The 27,498-nt window shown below is 38.6% G+C and overlaps 4 protein-coding genes across 4 annotated transcripts; 2 read left to right on the forward strand and 2 right to left on the reverse strand.

Moving 5' to 3' along the window:
* Positions 1-165: 165 nt before the first annotated feature.
* On the forward strand, positions 166-3,096 carry LOC122043144. The gene is made up of 5 exons (XM_042603624.1): positions 166-437; positions 1,541-1,697; positions 2,014-2,222; positions 2,323-2,496; positions 2,865-3,096. Exons 1-5 carry the CDS (start codon positions 249-251, stop codon positions 2,949-2,951), a joined length of 816 nt encoding a protein of 271 aa, XP_042459558.1. The 5' UTR covers positions 166-248; the 3' UTR covers positions 2,952-3,096.
* On the reverse strand, positions 3,050-6,107 carry LOC122043145 (CBS domain-containing protein CBSX1, chloroplastic-like). Its single transcript, XM_042603625.1, has 8 exons — positions 5,761-6,107; positions 4,575-4,662; positions 4,415-4,479; positions 4,207-4,255; positions 3,897-3,949; positions 3,593-3,708; positions 3,328-3,385; positions 3,050-3,252 (listed from the first exon to the last, which is right to left on the reverse strand). The coding sequence occupies exons 1-8, from the start codon at positions 5,959-5,961 to the stop codon at positions 3,178-3,180; spliced, it is 705 nt and encodes a 234-aa protein (XP_042459559.1). The 5' UTR covers positions 5,962-6,107; the 3' UTR covers positions 3,050-3,177.
* A 2,495-nt stretch (positions 6,108-8,602) lies between these two features.
* LOC122043143 (probable E3 ubiquitin ligase SUD1) lies at positions 8,603-15,542 on the forward strand. The gene is made up of 9 exons (XM_042603623.1): positions 8,603-9,080; positions 10,288-10,983; positions 12,174-12,953; positions 13,047-13,258; positions 13,343-13,714; positions 13,804-13,961; positions 14,044-14,207; positions 14,279-14,425; positions 14,529-15,542. The coding sequence occupies exons 1-9, from the start codon at positions 8,766-8,768 to the stop codon at positions 15,030-15,032; spliced, it is 3,348 nt and encodes a 1,115-aa protein (XP_042459557.1). The 5' UTR covers positions 8,603-8,765; the 3' UTR covers positions 15,033-15,542.
* A 445-nt stretch (positions 15,543-15,987) lies between these two features.
* LOC122043146 lies at positions 15,988-25,572 on the reverse strand. The gene is made up of 9 exons (XM_042603626.1): positions 21,564-25,572; positions 21,203-21,353; positions 20,906-21,056; positions 19,988-20,087; positions 17,957-18,041; positions 17,576-17,846; positions 17,448-17,490; positions 17,257-17,360; positions 15,988-16,858 (listed from the first exon to the last, which is right to left on the reverse strand). The coding sequence occupies exons 1-9, from the start codon at positions 25,486-25,488 to the stop codon at positions 16,412-16,414; spliced, it is 5,277 nt and encodes a 1,758-aa protein (XP_042459560.1). The 5' UTR covers positions 25,489-25,572; the 3' UTR covers positions 15,988-16,411.
* Positions 25,573-27,498: the final 1,926 nt, after the last annotated feature.

Genomic DNA, 27,498 nt, shown 5'->3' on the forward strand with positions numbered 1-27,498 from the left:
ACACATCTCCGGGTTGACATATACACGTTCAATACCCAGAATTTTAGTGGACAACTGACTGTTTTGGTTGATCAAATCACGAGTTGTTTGGTCTGTCGTCACTCACTTCACTGAATATTTCCCAATTCGCGTTTCTTTACGCCTATAAATACCGATCTCGGCCCGACCATTCCGTGGTGGCGTCTTTACTGCTCAAGAAACCCTTGTTCTCGATCGCCGGCCACCGACGACCTCACTGATCGTTCAAAATGTCTGCGTTCATAGATTGCCGGAAGAGGGGCGCCTCGGCGTTCCTCGATGACGCCTTCTGCGATTCTCCGTCTCTCTCGAAGAGGATCCGCCTCTCCGACACCGCTGCTCTCCTGGCAACGCCGTCTCCGTCGACGCAGAACCCTCTGGATCTTCTTAGGGCTCGGTTTCCCGACCTGGACATTGAGGCGATTTACTTTCTGCTTTTGCTCTTTTCTTCTTTTTCAAGAAATTAATTTGGTTAGTTTCCTTCTGTCTGTGTGATGCATTCTTAACTTGGTTAAAGGTCGAAAAAATTCTATTGTGGCTGTTGTCTTTTCTTAGAAATCATAAAGATGTAGAAAGTATGTTTTATGATCAGTGATTCAATGACCAGGGGCATACTCCTCTACTTTACTAATAACAAAGGGGAAAAAATCAATGAATAAATAAGTTGTAATCAGATTTGTACTTCTTCTTCCACGGTGTAGTCGAGTTGGTACTCGGGTGGTAGAGTTGCTTTATTTAGAACGTTCATATACTGAAATTCCTACATTCTAGTTATTACTTTGGCTTTTGTTATATAACCAGCTCCTTTGGCATTCATAGTGTTGATCTACACAAATATATGGTGTCTTACTGGAACTAGTTACAGCAGTGTTAACAATTGTTGTTTCGTACATCCATGATCCACCTTCCTCTCAGTGAAGAAGTGTGTTATCTGTTTTTTTTAATATTAACTCTAACTGCTTCTAACACATGATGGCAAAAAGCGATTCCCTTGTCCCCAGTGCCTGTCCTAGGTCAACACGGAAGAGGTAAATTATGGGTGACTACTAGACTTGGGCAGTTAAATACACATGAGGGAGGACAGTCACCTAGTCAGGATTTGATCCTAGATCTCATGGTGGCAACACCACCATGCGCTAGCCAACTGTCCATCCTGAAGGGACTTACTGCTTCTGACGCATGTTTATACGATATGTTTCAACAATGACCTAGTGTGAAATTTTGTTGTTAAAAAAACTCACTTATGCTTCTAAGTTGTTACTTTTATTTATTAGAACGAATGCAAATAAAGAGGGGGGAAAGCTTGTGTGTGTGTGTGAACTGCATAACCTATAAATCATTTTTCCAGCCGATGTTGTATATTTATGTCTATGCATCAGATTGATTTTTTATACTCATGTCTTGTTTTTCCCTTGTATTCTCTTGGAAATTCCTTCTTTTACTGATTCCAGAAGGTCTGGAATGGTCAATATTATGGATTACCTTGTAAATTAGAGCTTATAATTTCTTTCCTTCTTTGCAGCTTGTACAAAGAGTATTTGAGACATCTGGTAGTAACTTGGACGCTGCCATCAAGAACTTGATTGAACTTTTATCATCATCACAAGGAAGGAGTCTGGATTCTGCTTTTGTGAACAATTCAGTGCCCATTTCTCCAGATGTTCGTCTACCATCTGAAGGTATTTGACACACATTTCCTGTCATTATGCGGATGTCATTGTACTCTCTGAAGCTGGACAGAAGTGTGTTTTCATTTTTAGTGTTTTTTTCTATTGAAAATCAGGTATGGTTTTTTTATCATGCGGCTACAAAGAATGAAGATCGTCATTACTCCACATTTTTCATTCACAAATGTGCACTTTGTATATTTGAGTTTGCCTAGGAGGGCGTCCAGATAGCAAACTGCTTACCTTTTGTCGGATTTGTTGATTTCACATCTCTTTTTATTGTGTGATCTTGCACGGGTCTCACTCTCATAGATTGGAATCTTGGCAGATAGTATGGCAGGTTCTTCATCAGGAAGGCCAGATGCTACAAGCAATCTCCCAGTCAACCGATCAGGATGCGTGGAACTGCTTTTGAAAGAATTAACATCTGCCGCCGACCTTAATGATGCAAAAACCCATGCATCAAGAATCTTGGAGCTGTTTGAGAAATTTGTCGCTGCCCGAACTAGTCACGAGGCATTCGAGAGTCTCAGCAAGGTAACACAATTTTCACTCAAGTCTCCTGTCTCAGAAACTATTAATTCATGTGTTTGGGGTCTACTACGTATATATCCACTTTTGATATCCTTATTGATAGGAAAACGAAAAGTGGAAGCAGCAGGTTGAAGTGCTACTTCACGAGAACAATATCCTGAAGCGAGCTGTCAGCATACAGCACGAATGGCAGAGAACATTCGATGCCCAGAATGAAGAGGTGCAACAGCTGAGGCAGATGCTCTCTCAGTGCAAAGAGCAGATAAGGACACTTGAGGTTAGTACCAACTAGGACGCAGTGCTGTTCTTAGAAATCTCGTGTCTATCTCTAGTATAATTTGGATCCTATTCGAATGCATCTCACTTCTTTGTTTGCCAAATGGCCCAGATTTCCTTTACTGCTAAACAGTGTGGTTCATTCTATTAGAAACTCAACAATCTAAGGGAAGGAGCCACTCTCCCTCTCTCTTTTCATACTTTGATTGAAATTAATTTTTTTTAAAAGGGTTTTGTTCTTTACCTCACTTGCTTCATAATGTGATAAATAAGGTAGTTTCCATGGAGATCTTTGTATCGTATAATATTATATTATCTGTACGATTTATTTTTATTTTATTTATTTGTTTTTTTGGCCTGGCTGTGCAGATGAACAATTATACACTGGGGGTGCACCTCAAAGTGGCTCAGCAGAGCAGCTCGTTTCCTGGACGCCACCACCCAGATGTCTTTTAGCCAATTTATATATTTCACTGTGCAAAACAATGCGATCACGTTCTGCCTTTATTGTTCATCAATTGTGGCAGATAAAGTGTGTTGTATCACGCTCTGACTAGATCATTAATTTTGTGAATAATCAATTATTTAGGAGTTTCTACAACGTATAATCGAATCTCATAAAAAGTGTCACTATATCAAGTCTCATATGAAACTTGGATTGCAGAGTACATATATCCATCCATTAAGTGTTCTTGTTGGTTCTATGCTTGATCCGCAACGCAGCTCTAACTACGGTCCCCCTCGTAATAATCCCAACCTTCAATGTTCAAGGCCACCATGATTAAGCAACCAAACTTAGTGCAAAGTAATGGTCGATGGATATTTCACTTACCACTTTGCCATTGCCGTCGACGACTGGAAATCTTCTGTACTTTGTTTTGAGCAATAGCCTGCGATCAGAAAGGATTTCATCTGTTTAGCAATTCGACCAGAAAAGGCATGTTCCCGATAGGAACTTGAATATGATGAGCATGAGGAAGAAGCGATCAAAATAACAAATAATTGATGATCTTTGTTTGTTTTTTTATCACTTCTTTGCAGCTTCGTCAATCATCCATTATTTGTTATTTTGATAGATTCTTCTTCACAATGAGAACCTTGCGGCATCTTCAAGGTCGGTTGATTCGCGAACAGCAAGAGGGGTGCGAGTCATCACCTCGCCGACGACTTGACCATTGGTCTTGCTCAATAGTTTCTGGATCTCATTGAATGTCTGCAGCAGTGTGAAAAATGTTTAGTTTAAGCTTACTGAATCCAGAATGCTACGAGATGAAGTAGCTGTTTGTTTAGGCATCGAAAATGTATTGCTTGATTCAGGAAACTCTACGATAAAAGGAAAAAAGGGAAAGAATAAATGCAACATGAAATACTATTGCAAGGAAATAAAAGTGAGAAACATACTTTCCATGAACTATCGACCTCAGGAAACATGCTTATCTCGGTCCGTCCACTTCCTGAGAAGGAAAAAGATTTTTACATGTAAATTGCCTTAAGAACTTAAAAGAAATGATATCTTAAGCATTTATTTTAAATTGAAGAAGTCTTTTGTGTTGAGTGCATTGAGAGGAAAATTCAGGAGGTCGATTGAACACAAAATATTGCACGTATAAAAAATTCTTTGAGAAATTATTTCACGCAAAACACATAGACACCAAGTGAAAAGGAGAGATTGAGAAAGACGAATAAGCAATGGTTGATGAAGAAGAAGAACCTGAAATGGAGTCCAATGCCAACAAATCATAATCCGAGACCACTCCTACCTGTGACAAAATCAAACAGGCAATATAAGAAGCAAAATAATCGAAAATATGCCACTAGCAAAGATGAAAAAAATAGATGCTCTGGCTAGTTTTTAAAAATGAACATTTTGTTGAGGAATAAAAAGAGAACAACAAAAAGGAAGGGAAGAAAGTATATACCAATTTCCAGTCGTCATCGATCACAGGAAAGCCACTGATCCTGTTCTTCACCAACAGTTCCAGTGCTATTGGCATGACAAGATGAATAGGTCAGTTAAGCCTGTACCCACAAGATCTCAACTGAAAACCCACAATGAAGTAAATGATACAGTGACGGAACCTTCATCTACCGAAGTGTAGGGCTTCACTGCGAGAAGATTTTCCTTTCGGGTCATAAAATCGCCAACTGTGTATTCACCATTGCTATTCTGCAAATACTCAGATTGAGCCCAAGTTTAGAAGGAAAAGTGTTCACTTCTATACTGCAGTTAGCTAAATGGACTTCATTCTAATACTTGGAGCATCATTTTCAAATTCAAAACTATCTTCATTAGATTTGTTTCCTATATCTTCACTGATAAATACAAATACAGTTTCACATGAAGAAATATTCCTTCATTGTTAAGTGAAATGCTTCGTTAACTGGAAGATATATACATCAAGATAGCATGCATTTAAACAGTAATCTTCAGTCAAAAACAACTTGGTGTCAATTTGAAAATTTTGAAATGAGTAAAAGTGTACAAAAAGAGGGGAGAAACATAAGAACAAACCTATGAAATACTTGGGCCTTCTTTATTCTAAATGAATATCAAAGTAGAATCCTAAGTAGATCAATAGATTCATAGAAGAGTTAGAATTGACTAAAGTGGAAGGCATGTAAAGGATAGCGGGAGAGAAAACAACACCTTAGTCAATTAATAAAATAACTCAAATGATTTGCATAAAGCTCAATGGAGGGATTAAATTATCATAGACGACATAATATTGTTAGGACTTTGATGAAGACGATAAAAGAATAAAACTACTGATCTTACACAGCTTTGATTAGACATAGAGTTAGGTTTGGTTAGAAAAATATAGATAGATAAAAATAACCAACAATCTTTGTCATGGAAATCTTAAACACTTAGAAAGTGACCAACTGTTGATGCTACGCTTGGTGAAGAGTTAGACTACTTGAATCGATCTAGATCCATGCGATTCAAAGTTGAGCCTAGTGATGAAGATTGAAAACGACTTCAACAGTAATCTTAATGGAAAAAAGTGATGAGCTATGTATTTCCAAGGGCGATCAAGCAAACTGAATCCCGCAAACTTAGGGTTCCACCTAGGAATCGGTTATCCAATGGATCGAGGAAGAAACAACAGATATTGGGCGAAGGGAGAAGCTAAAACCCTAATAGGCAAGAAATCATTTTGAAAAGTTCCACTTTTTTTTTTTTTAAAAAAATAATAATAAAAAAAATCCTCTCCGACAATGAATCGCAAACGAAATTGGGCGACGGGAGAGCCGAGAAACTCACCGGCAAGGATTTCGCTGCCAAGGCTCCGATCGACGCCACTGTGACCGAGGCGGGCAGACGGACGAGACGCACCGGCGGCCGCCAACAACGGCCGAGGACACTGCCGTGGTGGTGGCGGTGGCGGTGAGGAACCACAACGAGCGGCTTGAGAACCAGAGAATCCATCGACGGCGAACTTCCCTTTCCAACTCGCACCGCCATCGATCTCTTATAGACTTTTCCGATGTGAATTCGCTGGGGACTTTTCAAAGTAGCTTAGACAAAGAGGAAGAAGAAAAAGATAATTTTGATTGTTCGATAAAAAAAAAAGTGAAGAAAAAAAAAACATCAATATTTGTCATTGTAGGCGCTTTTCTCTGCCGTGATTTGCTCGTCCTTTTTACTTTTTAGAAAGAAAGTTCTTCGAATCTGGTAGAAGATTCCAAATTGAGTCCGTTTAACTTGCACGTTTCTTCGAGTAGAAAAAAAAATTGATATAAAATTTTTTTCCCTACGTTGACCAGTTCTGATCTTCCCTTGTCCCTGATTTCCTCCCCAATGTAAATTTACAATGAGTCAAGTTATTCATGAATTATTCGAATTTTGATTTGATAAAAATTTATTTGAACTCGTTTAATGAGACTCGTTAAGATAAACAAATCAAGTTCAAGCTTCACAATATTCGGTTCATTAGCTCGTGAACATGTTCATTAAGCTCATGAATCAACTTTTAAATAAAACAAATAATAATTTTAATATTGAATTTATAGATTTTACATTCTACTTATGAAAATCATAGATAAATATATTAAATTTATTTATTAGAATAAAATTATAAATTTTAATCAGAATATTATAATTTTTTAAAAATATATAATTTAATTTTTAATGAATATTTAAATTTATAATTTATATTTATTAAGCTCGTTTATGCTCGATAAAAGTTCGAATAAGCTCGTGAGCCATGAATATATTCGTTAAATAAAGCTCGAGCTCGACTCGATTATAAACGAGTCAAACTCAAACATCCAAGAATTCGGCTCGACTCGGCTCAATTACATCCCTACTCCTTATCTCCTAACTTTTTTTTGGATGTCTTTGATTTATTAGTGAAATCATTCGAAAAAATTATCACCTAAATTATTCAATTCCGTACCTAAATTATAATTTTTATATTTTTTACTCTATCAAGATATTTAATTGAATTTTTTATCAAATAAACCCAATTAAATACATTAATAAGATCAAAAAAATATTTTAAAAAATTATAATTTATCCACTACATGAAAGACATCGAGACTAAAAATGAATAAAAATAAAGGTTATTCATATAATGTCATAGGAATGTCAATTTAGGCAGTTCTGGATTCTAATCTAACTTAAAGAACTTTTTTTTATAATTTATCATAAAAAAAAATTATAAAATGTTTTTTTTTAAAAAAAATCATATTTATTACACATTGATTCTTTTATATAAAAAAAGGTTTTTTATTCAGTCATCCCTTTCCCACTTAAAGCCTAGCCCATCTCTGTTTTTTTGGATAAGTTCCTCTACATTATAATTTCTTTTATAGTTTTAGAGAAGATTTTTTACAATGCATATTTGAATGGAGCATACGAGGATTTGTTTATAGTCTAAAATATTACTATCTATCCAAGATTCCAACGTTGCAATGTCATTTCTGTCTAAATTATAGCAGTTCAGATTCTCTGTCCCTAAATTTTTCTGTCCCTGTGTCCCCTGCCGATCGGACGGATCAGATTACATCTCAAAACATCATGATATCTTTAAAATATGTACAGTATCCTCGTGATGTGCAAGGCTTCCTTGAGATGTAATCTGGTCCGTCCGATCGACAAGGGGACACGGAGACAGAGAAATTTGAGGATAGAGGATCCGAACTAAAATTATAGAGTAAATGAACATGTAGATGTAGTATTTCAATTACTATTCTTTGACGTCTTTGGCTTGTGAGACCGTTGTAGACAGCTTAGTCATGGTGAGTGAGGGCGAAGCGGGGAAAATCTAGTTTCGTCGTAGCGAGGGTCGACGTCGAGAGAGGCTGGAAAATCAAGAATTACGAGGGCTCCCGTGAGGAAAATGATGAGAGGAAAAATTGATTTTATGATAATAAAAGGGGAAAAATGAATACCACGAATGAGAGAAAGTTAAATTTAAAAAAAAAACAAAAAATGTGACATCGACCTGCACGAGAGACAATTTGAGCATTCCACAATAAATATATTTTACATGTAATATAATACATGAATATACATAAATTATATAAAATAAATATTTATTGTTAAATAATTAAATAATATTATTAAATGCTAGTATGATTTATTCTATACAAATTTTAATAAAAATTAAATTATTGATCTCAAGTTATGTAGCTGGAATAGATGGATTCATGTAAGTCTTGAAATTGTTATGGTGTGAAAAAGAAAATAACGTATAACTAAATTCTAGATTTAACTAAATCAATTAAGAGTTTATTATTAAAGGTCCTTACTATTTTAAATTAAATAATAAGATAGATAAAGTTAGTTCGAAAAACAGAGAGTATAATTTGATTAAAATTGCTTAATTTTAGGGTGGTTTTGACTAGCTTGCTATAGATATATTATTCCAAAAAGCATGGCAATCTTGACCAAAATTGTATATCCAGTCCGGTCCGGCCCAAACCGGCCCACTTAATTTAATCAAACAACAAATCGGCTTAAGCTTAGTATTCTTTGTAAATACGTAAACATAAGTGTAGTTGATCGTAAAATAGGCACGCTGGTTGCCTTTGTCGTTGTCGGTGACATTTATAAAAAGGACACCTCCAAGTTTTATAATATCAATCCACTTCTCATTCTTTTCCTTTGAAGCCCCTCGTATCCTGAACCTTCGCATCTCTTTCGTCGGTCCTTTTTCCTTCGCTGGAAGGGAACGCGAAAGGGAAACCAACCAAATCCAACCATTCCCCGGCCGGCCGTGGGCGGAGGCGATTGCTGGCGAGATATAACTAGAACGGCGGGCCATGGAGGACACCTCCGATCACCCCCTCCTTTCCCTTTCCGGCGACAGGCAGACCGCCGTGGACCGTCCTTCGTCTTCCGCTGCGGATTCGCCGCCGCGGCCACCACCTCCTCCTCCTACTAGTACTACCACGGCCTCAGGAGCCTCCAGGTATGACGACGACGACGACGAGGGGGACGTGTGCCGGATCTGCCGCAACCCGGGGGACTCCGACAACCCCCTTCGGTACCCTTGCGCGTGCAGTGGGAGCATAAAGTTCGTGCACCAGGACTGCCTCCTCCAGTGGCTTAACCATAGCAACGCGCGTCAATGCGAGGTAGGGCGGTTTCCGTGTCCTGATTTTATGGATATCTTGTGTTAGGGTTTCTTTGACTCGTGGGGGCTGTGTCCGCTTCGTGTCCACCATATTTTATGGTCATTTCTCTCTGACCATTCGCAATTTTTCTCGTTGTTTTTAATCAACGATAAAAAAAAAATACTGAATTAGAGAGTAAATGATCAGAAGATATGTTAGGACTTGAAGGGACTCGGCTTTGCGTTTATATTGTGCTTGCCGGTTGGTGATGACGACAAAGCCATACACATGGAATAGTAAATTTAAATCGTAATATAGTTTAGTTTAGTTAAAGGAAATTTAGTACGTTTTTAGATGTTCTATTTTCTTCTGTTGACGGAAAACTCTGAGAAAAATAGCAAGTTATTAGAGAGAAAAGACCAGGAGATATGGTGGGTCTTGAAAAAACTTATCTTGTGATTGTATTGAGTTCTAGATGTTGAGACTTCTTGCTAGAATGTCCATGAAGATAAAGTCATACGTATGATCACGAGGAATAATAAAGTTAATCCATGATATAGTTTTGTTTTAGCTGAAAGAAAATTAGTGGGAATTCTTTTAGCTTTTGGTTGATGGAAAACAGGAGAATACAGCTAGACAAAAATGACCAGGAGATATGGTGGGACTTGAAGAGACTTAATTTGTGACTATATTGAGCTCTGAATGCTATGTGACTTGCTTGCTGGAATCTTGATGGATAATGAAATTAAATTGTGATATAATTTCATTTTAGTTAAAAGGGAAAAAAAAACTCATTATGATTAGCACCTAAAAGTTGGTATTTTTCTTCTATGTTTTGTTAATTCATTTATGCTGTTTTACATTTACCAACTTTTGTCTTAGCTTTGGTGTGAATCTTTACCAGTCATGAAAGATGTCCATGTTTTGTGGTGTTTATCATCTTTTTGAAAATCAATTCCTCCTGGGCCTAGCAATGCATCCCAGCAATAACGAAGAAAATAGTTTAGTGATTTTTCATGTTTGGAATGCATTGATAGAAGGGTCCAACTTTTTTTTTTTCGTTTGCACCTCAATTTATTGCTTACGCAGTGGATGGTTCACTTTTTCAAAGCATATATTACGACAGGTGCTTCAAACATTTTACAAGTGAATCATTCTAATGTGTGGCACTTTTGATGGCTGATGTCTTTCTTTGCCCGCTGATCATATTGATTCATCATGTTTGCAGGTCTGTAAACATACTTTTTCTTTCTCTCCCGTGTATGCTGAGAATGCTCCTGCAAGGCTTCCTCTTCAGGAATTTGTTGTTGGAATGGCAATGAAAGCATGTCATGTTATGCAATTCTTCATGCGGCTTGCTTTTGTTCTTTCTGTTTGGCTCCTTATGATACCATTTATCACATTTTGGATTTGGCGCCTGACCTTTGTGAGGAGTCTTGGTGAAGCTCAAAGGCTATTTTTGAGCCATCTATCTGCACCTGTAATACTCACAGATTGTCTGCATGGTTTTCTACTTTCTGCTAGCATTGTGTTCATTTTTCTCGGGGCAACCTCCTTGAGAGATTATTTTAGACATTTACGTGAACTTGGCGGACATGATGCTGAGAGAGATGATGAAGGTCAGGAAAGGAATGGTGCTCGTGCTGTTAGGAGGCTTCCTGGTCCAGTTAATAGGAATGCTGCTGGTGATAGAAATGCTGAAGATGATGGTGGAGCTCAAGGAATTGCTGGGGCTGGCCAATTAATTAGAAGAAATGCAGAGAATGTTGCTGCTCGACTGGAAATGCAGGCTGCTCGTCTTGAAGCTCAAGTTGAACAGATGTTTGATGGACTAGATGATGCTGATGGTGCTGAAGATGTGCCATTTGATGAGCTTGTAGGAATGCAAGGGCCTGTGTTTCATTTGGTCGAAAATGCTATCACGGTAAGTAGCGCTCTCTTGGACTGTTTATACTTAATACTAAAACATATTTGCATGTTGATTAATTTTTATTGCTTTTTTGTGGTTTTGATAGTGCTCAAAATATCCATAAGTCATTTGCAATAGTGAAATATACTGTGTTCAACTCTTCTTTTTTTATACTTGCTCAATGCATCTCATGAGTAAAAACTAAATATCACATCTTAGTACTAATTTAATTTGATGAACCAAACTTCAGCTTAGTTGAAGTGGATGTTCATAGACATAGACATGAATAAAGTGTGCAATTTTGCCTAAAATATAAGGAAGATACAAGTGTCAGTTTGCAATGTTTTCAAATTGTGTAAAGCAAGGAGTAGTCAAACATCTGCCTTTGCTGTCAATCCTGATGGATGAGAGGAAATTTTGCAAGAGCACCTAATATGCTTGTTTTTGTAGGATAGAGGTTTGATGTACAAAAAACATTTGCTCAGATGTAGTTTATAATATAACTTGACATGCAGTTATCTGCAATGCTATCTAGTCAAAGTTATTTGGTCATTCAATGCACTATTGTGGTGGAGGAGGTAAACTTTCTAGAACAGATTAGCACACAGAGCGGTTGTGCTGAGTTCAGTCAATAGCTGATTAGGTTCTTTTAAGCTAGTAGTTTGTTCTATGGTCATGCTGTTGGCAGCTCAAGTGACAGCTAAAATGCTCCAGGTGAGGCTTCAAGATCTGTTCTGACACACAAGCTTATGCCTGACACATGCAACATGGCAATGGGCCTGACGCATGCATCATGGCAATGGGCCTGATGCATGGAACTCCCAGAACATTACCAAAGGACTACTAAGACCTGAGTCTTAGTTAGGCCAATGCTGATGTAGCCATTTGCTCGGCAGTCCCTTCATCTCTGTTGAATATTTTGTATATTCAGTGTCATCGTGTATTTTTTCTGAATCATAAGATGATAAGAGTGTACTTTTCAAAAGTTTAATTTGTTGCAGTGGAAGCCAAATGATTCACTTAGCTTCTTATATGTTTCTATGCTGGCAAGTTTTTTCCCCTTGCTTCTTTGGTTGCCCATTTACACTAAATAGTCTTTCTGGAATTTCTGCATGGATTGCAAAAATATTTCTTTTTGATAATAAAGTTTTTTTGTATGGCTTCACTCTTCCAAATCCTTTTTTCTTCTTTTTGACACTTTGTAGGTGCTGGCAAGCAATGCTATCTTCCTGGGTGTTGTCATTTTTGTTCCTTTCTCATTAGGGAGGATTTTTCTCTATTACATCACGTGGTTCTTTTCATCAGTTTCTAGCCCATTGGCGACGAAAAGGTTGCCCATTTCAGAATCAGCTCTCTCAGTAGCCAATAATACATTGAAGAACGGACTGATTGCTATGAAGAACTTGTCGACCGAGAACCATACTGATGGTATCTTGAACTGGATGGTTGCAGCGGTTAACGGATCCCAAATAATGAATGTCACTGGAACAAATGAGGTCTCTAATACTGTTGGCAGGTCCATTGCCACGGATCTGCTCAAGGGAACAATTGCTGGATCCTCCCATCTTTCTGATGTGACTACGCTTGCAGTAGGCTATATTTTCTTATTCTGCTTTGTTTTCTTTTATCTTGGGCTTGTTGCTTTGATACGATATAGTAGAGGTGACCGCATTATATTTGGGAGGCTATATGGTCTACTTGCAGCAGCAGAAGCAATTCCTTCTCTCCTTAGACAATTTCTTGCAGCAATGAGACATCTAATGACGATGTTTAAGGTTGCATTTTTGTTGATTATCGAATTGGGAGTCTTTCCGTTGCTGTGTGGGTGGTGGCTTGATGTGTGCACCTTGAAGATGCTGGGGACAACAATTACTCAAAGAATTGAATTCTTTTCGGCCTCACCATTAGCTAGCTCCTCAATCCACTGGCTTGTTGGCATAGTTTACATGCTCCAAATCAGCATTTTTGTCAGTCTTCTCAGAGGGGTAAAGTTGCTGATTTTTATTTTCATGCTTAATTATATTATACATAGTACCTTGTTAAACCTAGCGTAACAATTAATGTTTCTGTTTCTGTAGGTACTGAGGAATGGAGTTCTATATTTCCTGCGGGATCCAGCAGATCCAAACTATAATCCATTCCGTGACCTCATTGATGATCCAGTGCATAAACACGCACGGCGTGTTTTACTCTCTGTTGCTGTTTATGGCAGTCTGATAGTGATGCTTGTCTTCTTACCTGTGAAGCTCTCTATGCGCCTTCTGCCTTCCATATTCCCTCTGGACATAACGTTGGTTGACTTCTAAGTTAATTCATTCAACAGTTGAATCCTTGGTTTACCTGCTTAACTAACCTAACATCTCTCATTATGCAGTATTTCTGATCCATTCACGGAAATTCCTACGGATGTTCTACTGTTCCAAATTTGCATACCATTTGCTATCGAGCATTTTAAATTACGGACAACAATAAAATCTCTTTTGCGCCATTGGTTTACTGCAGTTGGTTGGGCACTTGGTCTGTCTGATTACTTGTTACCACGGGCGGAGGTTAATGGAACTCAAGATGCTGGCAACATTGAACCAGTTAGACGAGAGAGATTACATGATGCTCATCTAGGTGGACCTCGTCAGAATGATCTACGTATGGTGCCAAGAATTGCTGATGGTGATCAAGGTAGGGGTGATATCATTGGAAACACAGATGTGGCTGAAGAATCTGATGCAGACGATCAGGCAGATTCTGAGTAAGACCCCTTAACATTTCAATTCTTTGCACCTACATGATTTATATATCGATACACAATCCAGTATGCTAACTGTTTAACTTTCGCAGGTATGGTTTTGTACTCCGCATTGTCTTCTTGCTGGTATTGGCATGGATGACTCTTTTGATTTTCAACTGCGCAATGATCATCCTTCCTGTCTCCCTCGGTCGTGCACTATTTAATGCCATTCCTAGGCTTCCAATTACTCATGGCTTCAAGTGCAATGGTAATGTTTACAATCCTTTTCCCATTGTAAATTAGTAGTATTTCTTCCAAACTATGGAGATTGACACAGATGCTTCTGTCAGATCTCTTTGCTTTCAGTATTGGCTGTTACATCATCTGTACTGTAGCTGTTGGAGTAAGGTATTCTGTCGATTACATCAAAACCCGCAGAGTACATGTTTTGCTTTTGCAGATATGGAAGTGGTGCGAAATTATAGTGAAGAGCTCTGCCCTTTTGTCGATATGGGTGAGTGACACTATCCTGATAGTGTGAAGTCATTTTAAATATTTCTGTTGCTGACTGTTTCTTGTCCACAGATATTTATCATTCCAGTACTAATTGGCCTCTTGTTCGAGCTTCTGGTGATCGTTCCTCTGAGGGTTCCCGTGGATGAAAGCCCAGTATTTCTCCTCTACCAAGACTGGGCTTTAGGGCTCATCTTCCTGAAGATCTGGACTCGCTTGGTATAACCACATTTTTTCTCTTGTGTTTGTATGCTGCTTAGTTGTTTTGTAGTGATAACTGATGTTCATTCCTTGAAATTGACTGATATCAATTTCGTAACAGGTGATCTTAGATCAGATGGCGCCATTAGTTGATGAAAACTGGCGTCGCAAATTCGAAAGAGTAAGAGAGGATGGCTTCTCACGGCTGAGGGGTCTGTGGGTGCTACGTGAAATTATGATTCCGATCATCTCAAAGCTTCTGACGGCGCTCTGCATTCCCTATGTCTTTGCAAAAGGCATCTTCCCCGTCTTTGGTTATCCGTTGATAGTGAATTCTGCTGTGTACCGTTTCGCATGGCTGGGATGCCTCCTGTTCAGTTTGTTCTGCTTTTGTGCGAAGAGGTTCCATATCTGGTTCACCAACCTTCACAATTCCATCAGGGACGACAGGTATCTTATCGGGCGAAGGTTGCATAACTTTGGTGAAGCAATTACAGGCGATCAAGAGTCGAGACCCAATGGTCAGGAGTCGAACTCCACAAATGCTGGTTTAATTCTTCATGAACAAGAGGTTGACATGGGGTTGAGGCTTAGACGAGCTAATCAGCGCCAGCATGTGAGGTAGGGTTTTGAGCTGGAAGATACATTAGGCCATCGCCTTTGCTGATAATTTGTGTTTAAGTTGCTAGTTCGTTATACACCACATCCCATGAACGTTGAAGGTTGTAATACGATGGACTTAATGAAGTAGTTACTTGCCGTGATACATCTCAGTCTGGTGGCCCTTCCTCCCTGATATTGATGACTCTCAGTTGGTCCATGGTTTTCACTATCGAATACCAATTTGTGTGAGCATCTGGTGCTGTTGTAAGTAGGGTTTCATAAGATTTTTTGGTAGAAGTCGTGCAGTTTTCAACACAATATGTAATTCTCGTTAAAGGAATTTCAATTGTATTGTGTTTGCCAGGAGACGAATTCTGTAGATCAACGCATAGCTCCTTAGGAATGTGATCTATCTTAATCCGTTTCCTCCTTCAGTGGGCATCGATTGGATGCTGAAATGGAATAATGTTGTGTATATAAATTTTTGGTTTATGCTTTGTAGAGTGGAATAAGATATGCAATATTTTTTTAATATTTGATTTATAGAAATATGATAAATAGTAAAAAAGAATAATTTTAACAATGAGAATTATATGATCTAAAATATTCATCTTATTTATTTGAATAAGTTGTACATTTCAATGTGACCAAATCTACCTTGGCTTAGATGGTTCACTCAGCTCAGCATTTGGCCTTCCAATTTGATTGTTCCATTGATTTTTTGTTTTTGTTTTTGATAATAAGTAGACAGCCTTTTCTTTGATTCCTCTGCTGAGTAAATTTGAAACACAATTCCATTCAAAAATCGACATCTAAAATATTGATCCCTAATGAGATTTAGTTTTACTACTCCACTGCACCGACACATTGAATCTTTTTTCATCGGACAAGAGCACACCATCCACCAGAATCAAATTGAGAAGGTGGAGATGAACAGCACTAAGAGGCAAAACCACCAGTAAAATATAAACCAAATGTTTCCACAAGAGTACGATTTTTTCATTGCATTAATAACATCTTTTACATCACTATTTTCCCCTCAAACGGTATATTTCGATACAGATTCTCTGGTTTTAGGTTGCCTATAGAAAAACCAAGGCCATTTGTGTTTGCGACTAGTTTGATGTGCTATTATCAGATCTTCAATGCAGTAGGTTTTGAAACCATCTCGCGGTTCGCCGTGATGCTGAGAGCTGATGGATGATATATCAGATCAGATCAGATCAATATTTGCTTACCTGGATCTCCAGCCAACTTCAGCCACAGCCAAATGCTACAGAGAAGGAAGCAGGAATCCATCCAACCTGAAAAGGAGTCAGTATAAAAAGGGAAGAAGAATATGATATGGAAGAATGGATTTGGTTAGCTGGGAAAAGAGATGAATCACTAGTGATCATCACTTTACGAGCCATTTGTGAAGGATGGCAGTGGTGGATAATCCTTTCTCATGATCCGAATCGGCTTGATTGAAGCATCAGGGTCATCATTCTGCAGAGCACCGTCACCTGATCCAAAGCGGGATGGATGTGCAGCATCCTCAGAGTCCATGAAATATGCTTCGCGGTCATTTTCATAGGGGGTGAGGGCAATGAACTCGGCAAACCAACCATTGTCGAATAGATCATTGGCCTTCTCGACTCTTGCATCAGAAGAAACTAGTAACGACTCACTGATCTCACTGGCACCAGAACCAAAGTAACGCCCCCAGGTGTTGCCTTGTACCATGATGTCGTTCCTCTCCTTCCGCTTGTTCTTGGTTTTGGGGTGATGGAGCTTGCACTTGGTTCCTTGTAGGCACTTGCCTGATGCTCGATACATTGGGCACACGTAACTGTGTTTCTTACAGCACTGGTAGTTGATAGACACAGAATTAAGATTCTCATTAATTGATAGGGGACTCGAGGAAATATTTACCTCTTGTAAATAAATAGATAAAACACTGAAACAGTTTTAGATTCCATCCAAAGATCAAATCTGAAAATCCATCGACTAGGTCAGAATTTAGTAAGTATTTCCTTGATAGAATGATAATGATTATATTCAATGCTCCACTCCAGATTATTAAAAATATGGTGTTGTTTCTAGTTTCGATGTAATGAACATGTAGTTATTTGTAATGTAACAAAAACATGAGCCAAAGTCATAGCCAGAGCCAATTGAGAAAAAAATATGACGGCAAAAAGGAACCATAAATCTAGAAATAAAAATTTGTTTAAAAGAATGACAGAATTGGAGATAGTTTATACCTCATCACCATCGGCGCAGTAGCCCTTGATAAAGCCTTCACAGGCAGCAGCATTAGGGTTGACATTTACGTGCCTGTATGGGCAACTTGTATTGGTGCATAAACCTGCACGCCTAAATAAGTTATCGAACAGATTTTTTGCAAGAAAAAATCAAACAAGATGAACAAAATAAGTTATGGAACAGGGGGCACCTTGTAGAAAATAAGAGCAATCGGGCATTCTTTCTGGAATGATCTGTTCAGTATTGTTTGCGTCAATTAGGAATAGGAGAGATTGCGAACAAGTAAATAACAGAAGTATATATAATGGCATCTTTCACCTTGTGAGTAAGCTTGCAATCTGAATTTGAACATGAATCGTTAAGAAATTTGGTGCAAATGGCTACTTTAGATGGGTCATGAATGTATGGACACTTCCCTCCCTTTTTATTGCACTTGCCAAATCGAGTAAAAAACTGACAGTATTGCTTCTTCTTTGCCAAGCGCGATCTGGCCATGTGCAAACTCCATCTAACCTTTTCACTGGCTAAAATGCGAGTAAGTATCTTGGGGTCTCTCACCAGTTGGTTACCGTTACCTATCCGAACGTATCTGTTGGAAAAGATGAAACCAAAAATCATGAGAGACAAAAATGCAAGAAATCCAAGTGATTTTTCAGATGTATGGAACTTGAAAGGAATAAGCACACGTGATAATCATACTCATTGTTGCCTCCCAATAATTTTACTGAAGCCGAAGATATATTGTCATTTCCAATTCCCGCATTACCAGCACGTGACTGCTCATCTGCACATTGATCCAGAACTATGTATTGCGACAAACAGCATTGTGAACCAGGACTAAATCCATATTACAGAAAATCGTGGTAGGCTTAACCAAGAACCTAGAGTTGAAAATGAAAAGCGATAGAAGAAGAAAGGAAGAGATACTCATGTACTATCTATTGTATTTTGATAACTTGGAAATTGTCAATCCATAATTAGAATTAATTTAGAAGATAAAGGATATTAATAGTGATGTAACATTGTACGGAATTTAAAAACAGATAAAAATCATACAACCGATCCCAAATAGTTGAGCATCTTTGTTGATGTTGATGAGTCAATTTATCCTATTTTCCTTTACATGAATCTTCAAAGTGCTTTGTGGCCCAAATAATCATTTCCCTTTGCTATCATATTAGCATATACTACTAATACTACACAAAATGATGGTAATATTCCCTTATGCTTTTGTTCCATATGGAATCACACTTGTATCCATAGTGCAGTAAGAAAGGTGATCCACAAGATTGTTCTCAATTAAATACTAGATAGCAAATAAATGAATTCATAACCTCAACCAGGACAGGGCAAGGAAGTAGAGATTGAACCGTAAAACTTTGCTAGGTCGTCCTATTGTTTATCTAACACCCACCAACAAGAATATTACAGAAGCTATTTCTGTGCTGTAAATTAATAGGATGGACTGCAATGATATGGAGCAGATAAGCGAGTTTGGCAGTAATTTGAGCCACTTCAAGAGAAAAGGTTGGCTTCTCAGCCAGACCTGTCAATAAAATAAGATTGGACAAGGTTATACTAGCTTCCTAAAGTTCTTATATAACCCTAGGTTTCACCCAGGAGAGCAATTTAGAATGTTAAGTTTCATTATGCATGTTACTTGGACTCCAGAAGGGGTATCTATCAAGGGGACCTAAGTACTGGCACAAGTCTGCAACTAGGAGCACTGGGGTCTAACATAATGAGTATCTGAAGAGCAAATAGAGTCATTTTTTTGCTTCTCTCATAGTATAACCCTCGTCTCAATGAACACCCATTTCCTTGGTCCATAAAGACAATTTAGAACTCTCTTCCGAACTTTGAGGAAATTCTCATTGCAGAGATCAATTTAACAGTCACCACTTTGTCCTTTCAGTTCCATAAGAAGACTGCCATCAGCTTTGTCAGCCTCCTTTCTAACCCCAAAACCTTTCAGTTTTGGAGGATGCTCAAAGGAAATATCATGGTTTCATTCTCTCTTTCATTTCCACAAGTACAATCAGTGTAAGTCAATGTAAACATACATCAAAACTAGAAGTCATTGTTAACATGCTGAAGAGTGATTTATTTCTTGAAAGGATAGCTATGCTTGGATTTAAATAATCAAAAAGTAATGTAAATTTGATAGACAAATGAAAATAAGAAACTTGTGCTTTTCTCCATAAATAAATCCACCACAATACTTAAATAGGCAAGCACCAAACAAGTTCCTACTGTTAAGGATCAAGGTATGTTGCAGACCAACACTAGGACAATCAACAGAACAAAGTGCGCCACCAATCAATAACCCTTCAATCCTTTCAATATATCAAAGTTCAGCATAAAAAACACCCAAATAGACTAATAAGGTTGTAGATGAACCAGTTACACTTGGAGTTAAACAATAGTCCTTTGTTAAGGGGTGTGCTTATCCCTCAGGCTCGTTTATCAAACATGGTAGAGCATTTAAAAAAATTATGCATCATATAATCTTTGATCAGTGATATAGTAGATTAAGAAACATGTGGAACTTGCACACCAAGAATCTAACTACTAAGATAGACAAAAGCCATTGGCTAAGATCATAAAAATGTTCATAACACCATTTTATGATGATGGGAAATTGCTAATTTTTTGTAAATTATATGTAAGAAAAATATCAAAATCTACAAAATCAAATCATTTTGAATGATATAAAAAAAATTAACTTACTGAGCACAGAATTTATATTATGTTTAAGGCCAGAAACAGAGGGAAGATTGTTTTGTCCTTTATTCTTCCTCTCAACTTCAGCAACTGCCAATTCAGCCTCCTGTAATAAAGATGGATCAATTGAAAACTAAGACTGCGATCATCAGCAGTTTCAGAGTGGTCAAAGAATTTGACTCGGCAGAAACAGAAAGTGAGTTATGAGAATGTAACTAACAATAAGCATAAAATCATCTATTCCCAGCACTTCGTTTCGGGATTTTAGCCAATCTGCTGAAAAAGAAGGTCACCAATATCCTGAAGTTAGATTCTACACACCCCATTTATAAAATTAAAGGTCCTCAAAAGTTTGATTAGCCACAAAAGTATCAACCTCTCCTAACCATCCATTAAAATCTACAAGCTCTAGTAGCTTATCTATTGTAAGCCATCATATTTGCAAACACCATAACATTCCTCCATAATTCAACAGTTCCATTATGCAGTTCAGCAAATGTCGTATACAGACAAATAAATAATGAAACTAAGAGACTTTTTTTTTTAAAAAAAAAGCAACTAAGCAAACATTATTTTCTGTGATGAAAGAAAATGAAATAGATTATGACCCATGCAAAGTCTCAAATTGAATATATAATCCTAAATTCTTGTAGAATCACCGTAAGGTGAAAAAACAACTCAAAACTTACAATTCAGAGAATGAAAATTGCATGTACATCTCAGTCATTCTCTAATTTCATATACCACTTCTTTAACGAAAAGGTTTGGTAAAGGATAGTAAAGTTAGATTATAATTTAATTCATGTGTAGGTTTAACATTCACATGAGTCTACACTATCAGTTTTAGAAAATTCACACAAAAAATAGTTAATCCCATACATTCAGAAAACACAAATCCACAAGGAGGTTCTGTTCTCCACCCACCTTATTAACTACTTTTGAACGTCTTTGCATGGACCTTGACCATTTCAAACTAGATTTACTAAGCCGTGACACCCCACGCTTCTTCAGAGAAAACCCATCAGTCGATAATGTGTAGAGTGTATCCTTTTTCCTTGCAAGTTGCAATTTGCGGCTGTATGAACCATGGAAAATAATTCTCCATCAGTTGGTTTCAACACAATATGGTGAAGAAACAAATGGGCAAAATAACTAATGATTATAAGTACATGAAAATGAAATAGTTGAATCAAGGATCTCATTCTTCACATAATAGATTACCTTGGTAGCAATGTAGCTCTCTTCCATGGAAATAAGTAAGGAAGAACTTCCATATGAGATAATGATGAGACACCTTTTTTAGATGGTTGTTTTCCACACAATGTCCAAACATGAGAAAATAAACTGGAGTATTTGTGTTGTTTGTGTTGAGCTGCATAAACAAGCAGGGAAAAGGATAATCTTTATCTCTCATGCTGAGTATGTAACTGTAGGATACTCATCTAACATTTAAGAGTTGCAAAACGACATTCTAAAAACTGATTGATTGGAAATAGCAAGGATAGTAATTGTTAAGGCACAATAACACATCTATATTGGTAACAACATAGGGAGAATAAGTGAAATAATTTGCTGTACAGACCTTTGTTTGATTTTTTCTTGAGTACACTAGAAGCAACACCATTAGCAGTAGATATAGAAACCTTCTGCTCACCCATGCTTCCATTTCCAGGAAGCATGTCACTACTTTGCCCTTCTGAAGAATAGACATTCCTTACAAGTTGATGCTTATTTTTCTTATAGTAAAAGTCAGATGAAGCTGAGGAAGCTAATGCTGGAATCTTATCCAAATAAGGATTAACTGAATCCTTGATTTTGTGGGATGAAGCAGCAACCAACTGATTGGATCTGTGTTTCACATATATCATTCTCTTACCCAAAGGTTCACATATTTTATCCCTTGTGACATTTTGATTATCAACAGAAGGCAGAACAAGTGGTGTATCCTGAACATCAGTCCTAGCTTCAGGAACAGAATTCTCTGACAAGGCATGAGGAACATCAGATGAAAGATCTACGGTGGAATTTGATAACTTGGCAACAAGAGGCAAAGGAGGTGTCTTCAGTCTCTCAAAATAAGGATTAGAACAGTTGAGAATATTGTTTCCAGAACTGCTTTTCTCTATGATATCTTTGTTGAATTTATTTGTATATCCCAGTGACTGTGATGGCTGAGTAGGCTCTGTAGATAGTTTACTCTCGAAAGAAGGACTAGGACAGGTACGCATATTGTTTGTACTATCACTACTTCCAAAAACAATGCTTTTCTCTGTGATATCTTTACTCAATTTTCTTGAGCTTCCTAGAGAATGTGATGGCTGAAGAGTTCCTGTAGATGGTTTCCTAATAAGACTGTTACCTTTACGAACATAAGAATTTTGAATCTTTCCAAGCTTCCTTGGAGATAGCTTTGATAATGAACCACCTTTATGAGATTGCAAAATCCCCTGAAAAGTTGAAGAGGGAACATCCTTTCGATGCCAAGTCTTGTGTCTCAAACTCTGGTGTGAACGAGCTGCTTCCTTGGATGAATTAACTGAGTTATCTCGAATTGGAGTATCTTTTGGAAGTCCAACAGTTGGCATTGTCTTCTTGCTCAATTGCTTTTGTCCATTCATATCTTTTGATTCCAGGGGTTTTTGCTTCACAGCATCATCTGATAATAAGCTAACTTCTTTATCAAACATAGGTTTACAACTAATGTTCTGAGCTGATGTAACACCTTCAACTTTTGCTGCCAAGGATCCTCTGAAAGCCAATGAATACTTGTCTTCTATGATTACTTTCTGATCTTGGTTACTACCATCTTTAATCAAACCATCTTCACTGCAACCATATCTATCAGGCAGTCCTGAATGAGGCTGTTCAGAATCTATACAAGGTGAAACATCTTGAACTTCAGACACAAAAAAGGATGAAGCTACTAAATCTTCCTCCCTAGGTTTTGAGCTATCAGATTGACGTGATTCAACATTGGCATGTGAGGCAAGGCTGTTGCCTTTCTCATCTATGGTAATCTCTGGAAGGTATCCACCTGAAACTGCATCCATTAACTGTGGAGCCAAGTCGACTGAAAGATTCTGTGTTTCCATGCACAAATAACCCTTACCAGTCATCAAGTTACGCCCATTAATTTCCTTTAGCTCTTTTGCATGAGCATTGATCTCTACATGCTGCTTTCCAACAGTATGTTGTTTCATTTTTAAGTTGTCATCTATAATGCTATAGCTGGTTAAAGAGGAGGTAATATGACCAACTGACATGACTAACTGCTCACTATTTCTCAGTGTTGACGAAGAGTACTTGCTGGAAAATGCAGCAAAACCTTTGTCAAGATCTCCAGATTTCTGACCATCATTTGACCCATCAAAATTTTGGTTATTGTGATTCTCATCCATGGCGTTTTGAGCCTGGAGAACTGATGGCAACTGCCCAGTTTCCTCATCTACTTTACCCTCAACATTGACATGATTAATGGGACTTGAACTGCCATTGCTTACAACTCCAATATCCACTATTGCATTGGTGCAGTTTTGGTTGACAGTTTGTCCAAGTTCAACAAATTGTTTTCCCTTTTCCTCCTCAGCATACCTAGCAGGATCAGTTGAAACACTTTTCTTTTCTGCAGTCTCTGTGTCTATGAATTCTGAAGAACAAGGATCTAAATTAGCAGAAATAGCAAGTTCGACTTCCTGTTTTTCTATAATACAGTTCGTTCCTTTGATCTTTCCACCACCAACAGAATGGAAAATTTCTTTTTCTTCCCCTATGTTCTCATCTATTGACATGGTGCTAGCAGCCCTCCTTGATGAATTCTGAAGGCTAGCATTATTTACATCTTTCATGGAGGAACTTCCCTGTTTATCTGACACTTCTTGATCATCTATCTTTTTCTGATTGTTCAGCATGAGCATCTTAGAGATTCCATCATTCTCTTCGGGAACCACTGATACAGAAACAACAGGAGTAGCAAATTCCTCCCCCTTCCTCACTAACTTCTTCTTTTTCACTACCTTTTTGGGTGTCGACGTCTCACGACCTTTTCCATCAGAAACCAGTAAGGCTGATCTTGGAGAAGACATTTGACCAACAAGACTACTTGATTTGAGTGAGAGATCAGGTGTGCGTGATTCTGATTGATGCTTAATAAAAGTAGTGGGTTGAGAAACTGATTCAGGAGGTGCAGTGCCAACCAATGTTTTCTCCTGTAGCCTGCTCCAAACAGATACCCCAGATTGTATCCTAGAAAGAGCACTGGGCCTCTTTGCAGGTTGTTTCCCTGGTGAAGATATCATAATTTGGTCATTCCCCTTATTAAAGAGCTTAGCGCTGGGACTCTTTGCAGATTGTTTCCCTGATGATCGAATTATAATTTGATCACTCTCCCTGTTGGAAAGCTTTCTTTTACCTCTATTATCACCCAAGTAATTCTCCTTATAGGAATAAACTGTGCCTGTGGTGGGCTCATTATATACATCTGAACTGGTTCCAAAATCCTCATTTGTATTGGAATAAGGATCGCCTGGAGATCGCATTGTGGGAAATGGTGTTCTAATATGCCGCTCCAGAACAGGATCAAGTTCTCTCACATCCTCTCTATCTCTACCTATTTCCCTATTCCTATCTGAAAAAAAAGGCAACTGTGGTGGTCTTTCTCCTCTCCTAACTTCTCTATGTTTATCAGAATAAGACTTCATCGGTGGCAGCAAATACTGCCATTCAGCAACAGAAGCAGCTTCCCTCTTCACATCCATGGCAACAAAGTGGCGTGGAGCCCTAGGAGAGGAAGCATGAACTGGAATTACAGAAGGACCAGGAAGCAAGACATGGTGTGCATGGTCGATCTCTTTGTCCCAAACCCTAAGATGGCTCTTGCTTGCGCCTCCCAAATACTCCTCCAGCCCAGTGTCTTCCATCCATCGCAGTCTCTTTCTTCTCGTCAAATCTCCATCAAAATCCTCTCCATAAACATTATCACGGGAATAAGCCAGAGCGCGCCGCTTTTCCTCATCCCCCCACCTCAATCGAAGCAACTCTTGGCTCTCCTCGACAACCCTAAACCTATCGGCGTCAATAGCACGACTTTCCAGAGAATCATGGACGAAACGCTCGCCGGGTCCCATGAGATGCGGCCGGGGCGAAGGGTAGCCGTCGTCGAGAAGGGGCGAGCGGTCGGGGACTCTAAGGGGTGGCTGCGGGAACGGACCTTGCGAGTAAGGGACGCGAAGGCGGCCTCCGTCTTCGACGGGAAGGCGGCGGAGGGATCGGGCAAGGTGGCCCGAAAACGGCGGCGCGGGCGAAGGGAACGAAACATGGTGGTGGCGATGGGATTGGCGAGAGTAATAATCGGAATTTACCAAGCGGTGAGGCGGCGGAGGGTGCGGATCGAACCTGGATCCGGCGGCGAGGCGAGGTGAATCCAGAGGACCCATCGGCGATGCTCGATCGAAGCCCTGCTGCGGAGGAAGACGAGGAGGCGAAGCGGGGCGAGGAATTGGGAAAGGCATTCGACGATCGGATGACGACAGCGACGCCTCGTGGGAGTGATCTAGACATTGGGCGCAGCGGCGGCGGCGGCGGCGGCGGCCTAATAATTTAACTAACTTTCAAAGAAATGGAATTTTTTTCATTCTCGCCCCGCCTTTTATTGTTTTCCAAAATTGCTACCGCACTACCACAGGCACAGATTCAAAACTACAAACACTGAAGCACAATTTTTGCTACGTTTGTTTAATAAATTAAAAAAAATATGAAAAATAAAGAAAGTCGATAAAGCTTGTGGCGATCGGAGTTCTGTTCTTCATCGTCGGGAAGAAGAAGGTTGAATTGTAATACACAAGAACCCTAAACAAGAAAAGAGACCAAGAGATCTCGATAAGATTCCTCGAGCAATATGTTGTAGTACAGATCAAAATCTCGAATAGAGGGTCTCTCCATTTTACAAACATTTGGATATCATAGTAATCCATCTCGGAAATAAGACATTATTTCCGTGAAGTTGTTGTGATGGTTATACTCCATCAATCAGTCGTATTTCAATTATGATCTTCGAGTGCTCAAGTCATTTGTGTTTGCAAGAGAGTGACATTATTTGTTTCTAAGACCGGAGATGAAGATGTCATGTCTCTTTAGATCGAATAGACAATTGTGTTAATGAAAATTATCCTCGAGCGTAACTCAGTTGCCATTGATACAATGATTTCCTTTAGTCGCTAAGTATCCTGTGGATCAATAGTCATATTAAATTGTCAGTCAAAATCCTGTGGATGATATTAACCCGAACACAGATATCTACCCTGGCTTAGCCCTAGGTCTCAACCTCATCTGTCAGTCTCAACTCTCGATCTTAACATCTATCCTAACTTAGCCCTAGGTCTTAACACTATCTCTCAATCTTGACTCCATATCTCGACATCTACCCTAGCTTAGCCTTAGGTATCAGCACCATCTCTGAATCTTAGCTGGCATCATCTCTTAGTGTCGATCTCAATCACTGACGTTATATCTTTCTCTGCCTTAGTCTCCGACACCCTCTCTCAGACATCATCCTCTTATTCTCAAGGTCACTACACCTCGACGTTACTTTTTTTTTTTTTTTTTTTTTTGACTCTCAAGACTGTTGGGACACTTCGGAACTAAAGGGGAGGGTTGAATAGCTTGTCGCTTCGCTTCGATGTGTAGCAGAATAAACTCGAAGCAAGCCCCTCCAATACTAACAATAGGATTTACTTGGTTTCCACCTCAAGAAGAGGTGACTAATCTAATGATCCACACTCGAGCATACTCTCCACTATGTAACACTTCTTCTCGGAAACAATCCAGAGGTGGAGAAGCTTCGTATAAGCTCTCAATACAACAAGAAGAAAAGAGAAGCAAATACAAATGAAATCTTACCAGATTTATAATAATGAAAATCTAACTTTCTCTCTTCTTGTTTAGAGACACCTCTTGATACTTGAAAAATGCAGCAACACTTTTGCTCCAAGAGCTTTCAAGAATCGCCAGTAGTCAGCTTGAGAGGAATCGGGAGAGTTGTGTTGAACAATGTTGTTGAACCCTTTTAACAGACGCACAACGGCTATATTTTCAACTTTAAGCGATTACTCTAATCGATTAAGTGTTCTAAATAATTAGTCGATTAAGAACCTTTCTGTTTGCGCAAGAATCAGCCGTAGGCGATTAAGCTTCCCTGCTTAATCGCCTACCGTAGCTACTGTTTCCTCGTAGAAAACCTTAATCGCTTAGGCTAAGTGATTAAGTCATGCTAAATAGCTTAGGCTAAGCAATTTAGCTAGCTTCTGTTTCCTCGTGTCAAACGGCTCTTAAGCAATCATCTTAATCGATTGCAGTCTTGGTAATTGATTACCCTAATTAATTATCAACCCTAACTTCTTCCATCCAAGTCTAGGGTTCACGTCCAACATTTGATCAACCGTGATCTGTTGAAACTCCTTAATGCCTAACATCTAGTCAACCTTAACCTGCAAGGATTTCATCACTAAGTGCCCAATCAATTC

The sequence above is a fragment of the Zingiber officinale genome, chromosome 2A (assembly GCF_018446385.1).
Source record: "Zingiber officinale cultivar Zhangliang chromosome 2A, Zo_v1.1, whole genome shotgun sequence".
Lineage (NCBI taxonomy): Eukaryota > Viridiplantae > Streptophyta > Magnoliopsida > Zingiberales > Zingiberaceae > Zingiber > Zingiber officinale.

Coding starts and splice junctions, on each gene's coding strand:
- LOC122043144 (XM_042603624.1), top strand. CDS start 249: ATGTCTGCGTTCATAGATTGCCGGAAGAGGGGCGCCTCGGCGTTCCTC. Junction 438..1,540: donor TTCCCGACCTGGACATTGAG/GCGATTTACTTT, acceptor CCTTCTTTGCAG/CTTGTACAAAGAGTATTTGA. Junction 1,698..2,013: donor TGTTCGTCTACCATCTGAAG/GTATTTGACACA, acceptor GAATCTTGGCAG/ATAGTATGGCAGGTTCTTCA.
- LOC122043145 (XM_042603625.1), bottom strand. CDS start 5,961: ATGGCGGTGCGAGTTGGAAAGGGAAGTTCGCCGTCGATGGATTCTCTG. Junction 4,663..5,760: donor TGGCAGCGAAATCCTTGCCG/GTGAGTTTCTCG, acceptor GAGTATTTGCAG/AATAGCAATGGTGAATACAC. Junction 3,386..3,592: donor GACCTTGAAGATGCCGCAAG/GTTCTCATTGTG, acceptor TTCTGATCGCAG/GCTATTGCTCAAAACAAAGT.
- LOC122043143 (XM_042603623.1), top strand. CDS start 8,766: ATGGAGGACACCTCCGATCACCCCCTCCTTTCCCTTTCCGGCGACAGG. Junction 10,984..12,173: donor TGGTCGAAAATGCTATCACG/GTAAGTAGCGCT, acceptor GACACTTTGTAG/GTGCTGGCAAGCAATGCTAT. Junction 13,962..14,043: donor TCATGGCTTCAAGTGCAATG/GTAATGTTTACA, acceptor TGCTTCTGTCAG/ATCTCTTTGCTTTCAGTATT.
- LOC122043146 (XM_042603626.1), bottom strand. CDS start 25,488: ATGCCTTTCCCAATTCCTCGCCCCGCTTCGCCTCCTCGTCTTCCTCCG. Junction 18,042..19,987: donor TAATATAAATTCTGTGCTCA/GTAAGTTAATTT, acceptor ATCAATGTGCAG/ATGAGCAGTCACGTGCTGGT. Junction 17,847..17,956: donor TTATTGGGAGGCAACAATGA/GTATGATTATCA, acceptor CTTTTCCAACAG/ATACGTTCGGATAGGTAACG.